At 38.4% G+C, this 11,232-nt stretch overlaps 1 protein-coding gene across 1 annotated transcript in view; it reads right to left on the reverse strand.

The window, feature by feature from the left end:
- The window catches only part of RUNDC3B (RUN domain containing 3B), a 101,151-nt gene that overhangs the window by 62,145 nt on the left and 27,774 nt on the right, over positions 1 to 11,232 (reverse strand). Inside the window, exons 4-5 of the mRNA XM_025193702.1 lie at positions 6,054 to 6,187; positions 2,350 to 2,435 (exon numbers count right to left, since the gene is read on the reverse strand). Coding sequence (XP_025049487.1) covers positions 2,350 to 2,435; positions 6,054 to 6,187 — 220 coding nt within the window. The remainder of the gene's footprint in view (positions 1 to 2,349; positions 2,436 to 6,053; positions 6,188 to 11,232) is intronic.

The raw sequence follows: 11,232 nt of genomic DNA on the forward strand, positions 1-11,232 counted from the left end.
GTCAGATGACCCCAGCCAGATGTCTATCCAGCCTTCTCTTAAAGAACCCTAAAGTAGGGGAGAGCACCACCTCCCTTAGAAGCCCAATCCAAATTTTGGCTACCCTTACCGTGAAGAAGTTTTTCCTGATATCTAGCCTAAATCTGCTCTCTGTCAGTTTGTGACCACTGTTCCTTGTTACCCCAAGAGGCGTCCTGGTGAACAGAGCATCTCTGATCCCTTGCTGCATCCCCCTCCATCTTGCGGAGGCTGAAGAAGTCCAGTCCCTCAGTCTCTCCTCATAGGGCTTGTCCTGTAAGCCCCTAACCATGAGTGGCTCTTCTCTGGACCCTGTTGAGTCTATCAACATCCTTCTTGAAGTACGGTGCCCAAAACTGGACGCAGTACTCCAACTGCAGTCTGACCAACGCTGCATAGAAGGGAAGTATCACCTCCTTGGATCTATTAGTTATGCATCTAGTGAAGCATGATAAAGTGCAATTAGCTTTGCTTATGATTTTGTCACACTGATGACTCATGTTCATCTTGGAGTCCACTATGACTCCAAGATCCCTTTCTGCTTCTGTGCTGCTGAGAGGGTCACTTCCCAGCCAGTAGGTGTGCTGGATATTTTTGCAGTCTAGGTGATTGTGGTCTCTGTTGATGAGGGGGCACAGTTGGCACTGGGGTCTGGAACAAGGCCTGATGCCTTAGTAAAAACTGGAGTTCAGCAATCTGATGCTGGAGAGAGACTGTTTGAAATTGGGAGACTGCCTATAAACCAGAACAGGCTCATCCCCACAGCTATCTTGAGATGATCATCATTTTCCTTGAGAGGCTGCATGTCATTAGTAAATGTGTCCAAGGTGTTCAAGCTGAAGAGATTTTGTTCTTTTTGTGACAGGGTTGGTATTGTAACAGATCAGGGTGAGGGCTGAGTCTGCCTCTCGATTCAAGTGCTGTGATTTGTGGATTGGAAGTGTAGAAATCCCTGTTCACATTCCTAAATGTGTGCATCCTGGTCAGTAAGATCAGCGCAAATCCGGTTGTAACGAAGAATGCGACTGTGTAGATGCTGGATCTAGTGATGTGCTTAGACATGTGGTAACATGGAAGTAGCTGTAGAAGTTGGTTAATTTACAATACAATGTGGTGGTCATGTGGTGAGTGCAAAGTTTCGCAAAGGTGTCCAAAACATGAATATGTCGGGTGGAGTATTTCAGAGTCAGTTTAATGGAGGGGTGAAAGTTGTTAAAGTCCTGGTGGAAACTGTCTAGAGATTCCTTCTCATATGTCCACACAAAAGTGTCCCTTAGGTATACTAGAAAAAACAAGTGGACTTCAAGGTCGGGGGGGCAGGGGGGAGGAAGTATGGTATGATGGTATAGAGGAGTGACATTCATGGTGGCTAATAGGATGTTTACTAGAAGCCTGTCAATGCAATCTTGTTTCTTGAAAAAAATTTTTAAAAAAATCAGTGGTGTCCTTCAAATAGCCCCTGCTCTAGTGACATATGGGAATAGGGTACAATCACTGTAGCCAGATACTCCCTCTATGATGGTACCAATGCCAGAGACAATGGAGCATCTGGGGCTGCTATGTTTGTGGACCATATAACAAGAAAGGAAATGCCTGCTCTGGGTTCCCAGGAGCTGGAAGCATAAATTATATCCTGTGTTGCCAGAACTAGTCTTTCAGAGGTAGTGCAGTATCTCCTCCGACTGTCAGACCCTCCTTGGAAATGTAACAGGGAACCTGATGAAAACCCTTGAAGGACTGAGAGGTATCAAAGTCAAGTTGTTAAAAATTGATTGTAAATTCCCTCTATTCAGCATTGCCTTAATCAAGGTGCAGCTTCCCGAATAACTTGACAGTTGATAAGATAGTTAAGGGAACAACAGAGCAGATTAGAATGGTAATGCACTGATACCCAATAGGAAGGAATAATATCCAGCTATGATTATACATACACCAGTCTATGATGAAGAATGCATGTATAAAGATGCACTGTCTGACCAACCATCAGGCAATAAAGGCTATTTGATTTCTTTTATTCACTAGCGAACCTGCAGCAGTGGGACTAGTATAAGTGTCCCTGGAAGTTGAAACAATTTCTCTCTTCAAAAATGTAATTTACACAACTTCCAACAAAGCTTCAACAGCTTTTATAAATCAGAGAGGGACACAGAAGTTTCCAATTATGGCAAATGCTAACAAACAAATATCAGTCTCTAGATTAGTATGCAAGCACAGAACTATTTATCGCTTATGATTTTTGATTAAATGGCAAGTTCACTCCCAGACCCAAATCCCTTGCTGAAGCAACATTTTAAAGTTTTAACATTAAAAAAAAGTTAAACATTAGAACACCTGGTTGTTTTGAAGTCTCTCAGAGCTGTAGAAATGTATTCAGACAAATGTTTTTCCATAAGCGCTACTCTGATCCAGGCTCTGCCCTAAGAGGAGGAACAAATAACATTAAAAATCTTAAACTAAGTAAAATGAAGCACTTTTCATTTGTATTTCTGGAAAGGAGACCCATACAGCTGGAGGAGAAAAGCCATTAAAAATATAAATGTGTTGCCTGCTAGAGGGATAAGGAGGGAAAAAAAGTAGAGAACGTGTTTGTGTCATTTTATAGGGGCATTGAAATGAGAACTGTGAATCAAGAATCTTTACTTTTACATGCGATATGCCTGTAGATGCAGGCATACAGAGGAAGAGAGGGGCCTACGTATTACTTAGGCTAAAGGTTCTTAGTTGAATGCTCTTGTAAGACAACACAAACATATTTTCTACTCTTAATATTTATATATAGTGTATGTCACAGAAGTGTTTAAATCTGACAGTGCAAACAGATTTGAAAATTCTAAGACTCTCCACGTATTGTAGTGCACCTTTCCAACACTATTATATTTCACCTCAGCTTGTCGATATATTGGTATTTTTACCTATATTTATAATATAATATGGGTCTGCCCATGTATAAAACTGTTAATAATTTTTATTTTTCATAAATAGCTAGAAATGCAGCCCATACATTTTCTAATTAAAAATTAAATTCATAATTCACTGCTACCAGCCAAGTATATATCAAACACATGCCTCTAACCCGCATTAATGAATTAGAAAGTGCACAGTTTAGATCATACATCAAGATTCTTAATACTGTGGCAAAGTAAGTTGGAAGTAGTATGTGAATCATTACAGTTGTCAACAATCTCCGATTTCATACACCTCTAGAAAGAGTTGAAAAATGTGCACAGTAAGTCCTTACTTCTAGAATAAATGTGCTAAAGAACTTTGACCGACTGCTGGGCATTTGGACATGCTTTTTATAGTTAAGCAAACTAACTTAAACACTGCGTGTTTAATGCAGTCATAATTCAAAAGACACCGTATTTCAAACAGTGTATTTACAGTAATCATAATGTTACATTATTTAAGCAGACCATCATGACTTCCAACGTCCAGCAAAACTATCCCTAATTTAACATGGCAAATCGTCTTCTTACTAAAAATTAAAAAGTATATGCAGCTCTTTCCCCCATGACAAAATTTCTAGCAAAAATGCTAGATCAGATTATAGTCCATTATCTCAATTTATATGAACTGCATTCATTAAGGATAATAAAATATCAAGTCAAGAGAAAGATACATTTTTGTTGTCATTTGATGTAGAGAAATATATTGATGGAATACAGAGGAACTTTGTTCATATTGGACAAGACTTCAAACATTTGCCATTAGTCACTTAAGTGTCTGTTTTTTATGCCAGCCAAAAAAGGAGCCATGCAAGTTAAATGTCCCTCATCTAAATTAAACAGGAAAACTAGCCAGGAGTGTGAACTGTCATTTTTATTTTTCACGATATCCCAGGATCCTTTTGCATAAATAAGGCATAAATAATTTAAAAGTCACAGGAGCAAAAAATTTGCCATATCAAAAAGCTGTCATTAGCATAAAGGCTATATTTTTATCCAATCCAAACATTCCCCTTAAATAAACATCTAAGGAAATCCAAGAATGCAGAAAACACTTAGCTTTAAGATACATTATGCCATGCTTCAAACGCTAGCAATAAGTTTTCAAGACTTCGAGAAGTCAATCCTCCAGAAAATATTTATGTATACATAAGCAACATATTCTATAAAATTCTGATTCATCTTCATCTCAAACAACCTAGAGAAGTTGTGCAGTTTAAAATGTCAAACTACTATACTGGGGAGGGGGGGGGAGGGAGGCAGAGAAGGAAGAAGAGAAGAGTGAGGCAGAGAACCAGTGAAGATGCTTGCTCTCATGTGCTGAGCTGTCTTTGGGTACCTTCAGAGGCATGAAAGGCTCCAGTCAGGGGGGTGGATGACACTGCTCCTGTATGTCTTCATAGCCATTTTGATGCATTCCAGAGGCTCAGGAGCTGCATGGAGCTGAAGCACTCCAAATTTGAAGGCTGCTAATTGGATCAGGATTTGGAGTACTTCAAATGTATGTTTGTCCATACCCAGAGATAAAAACTCCACCATTTAAAAACACAGAAAATGTTTTTATACAAAATTCAGAAGATAACTTATACAGAATAATATTGATCAGGACTCAGTATAGTTAAATTGCAAAGACTCATTTAACACAGTACACTAGCTGTTCCAAACATTATAAGCCCCATCAAAACAGCCATTTCAAATCAACAGTGGTTTGAGGGGTATTTTAATGCGGTGCAAGCAGCAACTCTTTACTAAATAAGAAATATGGTTATGCTGTAAATATGCTAGGTTATCATGAATTAATGAGTCATGCTCTCAAAAAAACAAAAAAAACCACTCACTTTATTTATGAAAGGTTATTGCAAAGCTTTGGGATAGAACAGGGTTTTTTTTCTTCCACATGTGACAACCACTGCGAAAACTATTTTGATTAAAATAAAAAAGCAGTGCATTTTCAAGACCAGAAAAGTTGAGGAATGCAAGCATTTGGCGAGCTATTCCAAGAAGATTTTCCAGTTTATTTAACAATCAAATCTAAACTTTACTTAGCTCACTTGCCCATTGGATTACTCCTTCAAAGTCAGATATAACATTTTTTGTCTTTTCCAGAAAATCAGTTTTACAGAGAAAGCTAAACTTGGATAGAAACAATGACTTCTGGTTATTTAGGAAACAACCACTATAACAGTAGTTCATATCTATTTTTGCATACAGTTTCCTGAAGTGTTCGTTGTAGAGGAATGCTTGGAAAAGAGGGCTTACAACTGTCTGTAGTACAATGAACGGAGGATATGTTACTTTACACCAGTCAGCTTAAAAACACATATATACTGAACAGCAATACATATTGGTGAAAATATGGTGAGAATTTATAGAAAATATAATGGACAAGTGCAATCATATATTATTAGGATGGCATTGATAACCAGGTTTTATAAAATGCTGGACATGTATTACTTAATGATCCTTTGGCAACTCAAGATTTCATGGCAGAAATAATCAAAGAAATGCATCACACATTTGCTTTTGCACTTGCTAAAAATTACTGTTGATGAACGGAAAACCAGACACAGACATGGTCCAAAACACAAGGAATGGTTCCAAAAAATATATGGGCAGTTGTTAACGAATAAATTATATATCCACTAAAGAGACAGTAGATATTTGGTTATCATTTACTCAAAGTATATTAGTCTGAACATAAAACAGCACAAATATCCCATTTTAATATTAATATTAATCACAGCAGGCATGATTTCACTCCATTTAATAAAATCATGTGTGCTAGATAGTATAAAGAGGATCATCCTGTAACAGCATAAAACCCTGTTCAATAGAGAGATTTGAGGATTATCGTACTTCATTTTTTAAGCAAAGAAATAAGCTCACTGTTGTACCATTTTATTTGTGATATTTACATAGAGATGTTTTATAAGCCTGGCAATACTTCTTAAATATATAGTCATTTTAAAAGTTGTAAAGAATTTTACAGGATAAACCTATTAATATCTTCTGGAATATCAAATAAAAACCCATACCATACATCCAGTAAATATTGTAATATAGAAAAATGTTGAATATATTGTTTCTTACCTTGGCTCTAGAAGAACTGACATTCTCCATGTTCTCAATGCTGCAGATGCAATTGTGTGATACCTTACGGCATGCAACTCGAATGTAGTCCCAGAAGCTACGAGGGCTTTCATAGCCGAACCAGGTGATATGCCCTTAATACACAAAATAACAGGCAAAATATGAATTGCTAGATGTAATGAAAACAATTAGAAAATATTTTGAACACATCCTAAGTTTTATCTACACTACTGCACTGACACCCAAGGAACTATATAATGCATTATGATAAAAAGTGACCTGTACTAATACAGTGTAGCCTATTTTGAAACCACAGTATAGATAAAAATGTATAATGTTAAAAAAAGGTGTCTTGCAATAGCACAGAGAACTAAATAATTGGAGTCAAGAGCCCCAAGTAAAGTAAGAACTGCACAAACTCACAGAAACTCCCAGCTCTTTGTGGACTATGGGCAGATAACGCCATGTATGTGACTAGCGAGAAGAATCAAAACCAGAAAGAGAACACATACAACAAGGAGTGATTTTTAAAAACATGAAAACTTATGCCAGTTCATGCTACAATAGAAATGCCTCCAGACCAAGCAGTATTAGAGCTTGGGGCCTTGCAGGTTGATTTCCAATGGAAAAGAAATTGGTGATGTGGAACGATGCATTTTCTTATTAAATCTTTTTTATATTATATATGGATATACACCCACCCAAGAACAGACTTCATAGGATCATAGGAAACGGTAGGGCTGAAAGGAACCTTACAGACTATCTAGGTGAGCTCCCTGCTCGTGGCAAGATCACCCCTGACTAAACTATCTTAATCAAGTATCTCTCCAACATGCTCTTGAAAATTTCTAGTGATGGAGCTTCCATAAGTATTCTGTTCCAAATGCTTGACAACCCTCAGAGACAGAAAGTTCTTCCTAATTCCCAACCTAAATTTCTTCTACCTCAGCTTGAGGCCATTGCTCCTAGTCCTGTGCCCTACAGCTGCAAAGAAAAGCCAATCTTTATCCACTCTATAAACTGTCCTTCAGGTATTTGAAGACTTATCAAATCCCCCCCTCAGTCTTCTCTTTTCCAAACTAAAAAACCCTAGCTTTTCAGCCTTTCCTCATAAGTCATGCTTCCTATACTTCTAATCATTTTTGTGGCTCTGTGTTGGACTCTTACCCATTTATCCATATCCTTGAAGTGTGCAGCCCAAAACCGGACACAGTACTCCAAGTAAATCCTCACGAGCGCTGTCCAATTTATCCAGATCATTCTAGATCCCAGCCCTACCCTCCAGAGGTTTCCAACTCTACCCAAATTAGTGTCATTCTCAAATGCGTTATGCGTGTACTCAATCCCAAATCATTACTAAAGACATTAAACACATCCCTGGGGAACTCCAGTAGAGACCTCCATCCAACTAGCCATTGATAACTATTCACTTAACACAATGACCCAGTCAGTCATTTATTTACCTAAATTTTGTCTAGTCCGTACTTCTTTAGCCTGTTAATGAGAATGTCATAGGAGACTGTTAAGGCCTGTCACATCCAATGTTCCCTTTCCATCTGCAGAGCCTATCATCTTATCATAGAAAGAAATCAGCTTGCTAAGGTATGATTTTTTTCTTTGCAAATCCATGTTGGCTGTTCCCGATCATCTTGTTTTCCTCTAGGTGGTTCACAATGGATTTGTTCAGGACCTGGTCTATGATCTTTCTAGGTATTGAGTTCTGACTGGTGTATAATGCCCCGTATCCTCCTTCATCCCTTTCTTAAAGAAGGGCACTATATTTGCCCTTTTCCAATCATCCAGAAACTCACTTGACCTCTGCTAGTTTTCATGAAGAATAGCCAATGGCTCCAATATTACCTCATTGAATCCTTTAGTACCCTAAGGTGCATCCCATACAGCCCTTCTCATTTCAAAGCATCCACCTTCTTCAAGCAAGCCCTAACTTGTTCTTCTACTCTAGGTTGACTGTTTCCTTTCCTATCATTGCTGTCAATTGCACATATCGTCTGGTAGCTGACCTTATTTGTGAAAAGTGAAGTAAAAAAAATGGCATTCAATATTTCAGCTTTCTCTGCAATATCCCCAATTAGATTCTGCATTCTGTAAAGGACATATTGTTTCTCAGGTCCCCCTCATACTTTTGACATACTTACAGAATCCCTTTTTATTGCCTATGTCCATTGCCAGTTCCATATGAAATTGTTCCTTGCTCTACCTAATTTTTTCCCTATACTCCCATACTTTATTTATACCCCTCCCTAGTATTATAACCAAGTTTCCACTTTTTGAAGGCTCTTTTTTGAGGCTTAACTCACTTAAGAGACTTCTTTTGATCCAAATTGGTTTTCCGTTGCTCTTCTGTCATATCGAGATAGCAACCGGGTGATTTTTCTTCTACAGTTTTGGCCAGGACTATTGCCTGTTCTTTCACAAGAGCATATAGGTGTGGATTTGGGGACATTATTGATGTCTGAACAAGATTAAAGAAAATGGTTGCTTATTTCACAGGATTCATAATGAATCATGGCATCAATTCTGAGCAGTCTATGAATAGGGGAATAATAAAACTGATTAATTTTAGATAACTGGATCGCCTCACTTTTCTGCATGGTCCGGTATGCCTACCAAGACATACTGGAAGGTTTAGCAAAGTGCCACGCAAATGTCTTCTGAAATATCAAAGTAATTTGTACTCCCTTTTTTTATTTTAGTGATTGTCACTGTTTCACTTAGCCATCCATCCACTGCAGGTACAAAATGATCTTTGCTCTTCAGCATAGGAGGTAGCACACCAGAATATTTTCATAGCATTGTTTCACTTTTGACTGAGTGTGGCACTGGAATGCACTTCTGAGCTTAACCAGACCTGTTGGTGTGTAAATATTGGAATAACTAAATGTTGGGCTCTAATAATTTCACCTGCTCTTGTTGAATTTAGGTTATGATTCAAATTAGAATGAACTGCCCTAATAAATATACCACTTTGAAAATCTGGGGCAGAAACAACACCTTTTTTAAAATGTTTGCTAGAAGTAGATGACAGTTTAGACTATTTCTAGATTTCTGTCATATGACATATGGAATACAAAATTGAACATTCTGTCAACATGAACCTACTGTGTTTAAGAATATATGCCATATTTAATAGATTCCAAGATGAATCCCCTCCCCCCATGTAACATGGGGAAAAGAGCTCCTCATCTTGGATTCATGTATGAGGCATAGTGGGAGGCAGGCAGCTATTGCAGCTCTGGTTCCAGCTCTAATCCTGGGTCAGGGCCAGAGCCATAGCTGCTGCCACCTCTGTACCCCTCCTGTTCCTCTGCACCCTTGAGCCCTTTTTAGCTTTAGCAACTTCTAAATCGTTTAATTAAATAAAAATATAGGAACTCTTAGCAAAGTACTATTTAAATCGTAACAGTAAAAAACAAAGCATAACATAAGAAAAAACGCATTTATAAAAATAACACTAACACATACAAAATGTCTACTTTTTCTGCTGACACCTTTAACCCTCCAAACAAAATGAACTGCCACTCTTTAGACAGATTCATCTTTCCTCCAAGTTCTTGACTTCAGAGATCACAATTCTCAACCACCACTTCAGGAATTGTGCTTTAGACTCCAAGGCTTTCTGATCTCAAACATGGAAACCAAAATTCTCCTAGTCTCTCGGTAATATATCCACTGAACTTGTCAGGCAGTTGGAGGGGGACAATAAGAACAAATATTCTGTCAGCAAATTCTGCAGAACCTTTCAAATCCATTTTTTTCCTACAATCTAAAAACTTATCTTCATTCTAAAAATGATCATGGTCCTGAGCACCAGGGTTCCTGGTTTTCTGTTTAAAAATTATAAATACTTTGATTAACCGCCACAAGCCCCCCTCTGCGTCCCCCCCCTTCCAATTCTCTGGTTATAAACCCCAAGATCTGCATTTTTCTGCAATTACAATGAAGTGCCACAATATAGGTAAGTATCAGTTGAACACAATGTTTCATTGACATGTTTACAATTTTAAAGCAATTTGGAAGCCTACCGGTGCCTCAATCATTTAAATAAAACTAGCGAATTGCCCATCAAGAATAATTGGTGCGGGGGGTAGGGATGGAGTGCTGCGTGCCACCAGCCCGCACCGCTGGTGCCTCCCAGGAGCAGGAGGGGAAACTTGCATGCAGCCAGCCCCACACTGCCACCCTTCCCTCCCCCACCCCCCTAGGTCTGGCTGTTTGTCTGTGTGCGGAGCACTCTGATTGGTTTTTTCAGTAAGCATTGCAACTGGCTGCTGAGACTACTAATCAGAGTGCTCCAAGATCATTAAAGCCCCTCTTGCTCGCTTGGTAAGCAGGACTGGATTTTAACAACAGCAATAGCACCGGAAACTCCACCCAGTTCCAATCCATGTCCTTTTATTCTCCTAATTCTATCTAAACAGGAATTTTCTTATAATAATTCTCTAGAGAAAAAGGAAGCAAGTAATATTGTTAACTGAAAAAGCTCACCTAATACTTTACATTTAATATGGCTGAACGGTGTTTTATTTATTTTTCTACGTGTTACAGCAAAAGGTTAAACAGATTTTAGGGGCGACTGCTTGCCGTGGGGTGAAGCAGGTAAACACCTCTATATTCAAACCCCAAACCTTGTTTAACTGCTTAATGAGTCACTCTCTTGTGCCAACACCTTTGACTCAATTAATTGATTTATTCAACACCACCTACCTTCTGCCTGCCTTGAAACAGCTATAACACCCACTCTAATCACTAACTTGCTTTTAGTGCACTCCCACCCACACAAAAAAAGATATGGCATTTAATGCGTGTCAAATGTATCCACTAGAGTATACTCTTTCATCAAGCTGTGTGTTGCATAATGCATTGCCTCCTAAGATCTGAGTTATGATACATTTATCATCTCACAACTGGATTTATCTTACCTTTCTTGAAAAAAAAAATATACAGCGACTTAACTCCCTTGGATACACTCTAAACACGTTAGTGCTGTTAGAATTTTCCATTCTGCAGTACAGAATATGCAGTACATGTTGTTGCCTTTTATGACATTATGATGTTTTGGAAAATTTGTGGTAGCTCTTACTGTTTATTCAGAACCATAATGCTGGAAGGGACCTCAATGGTTATCTGGTCCAACCCACTGCACAACTGCAGGACTGCT

The sequence above is a fragment of the Alligator sinensis genome, unplaced genomic scaffold (genome assembly GCF_000455745.1).
Source record: "Alligator sinensis unplaced genomic scaffold, ASM45574v1 scaffold1588_1, whole genome shotgun sequence".
NCBI classification, from domain to species: Eukaryota; Metazoa; Chordata; order Crocodylia; family Alligatoridae; genus Alligator; species Alligator sinensis.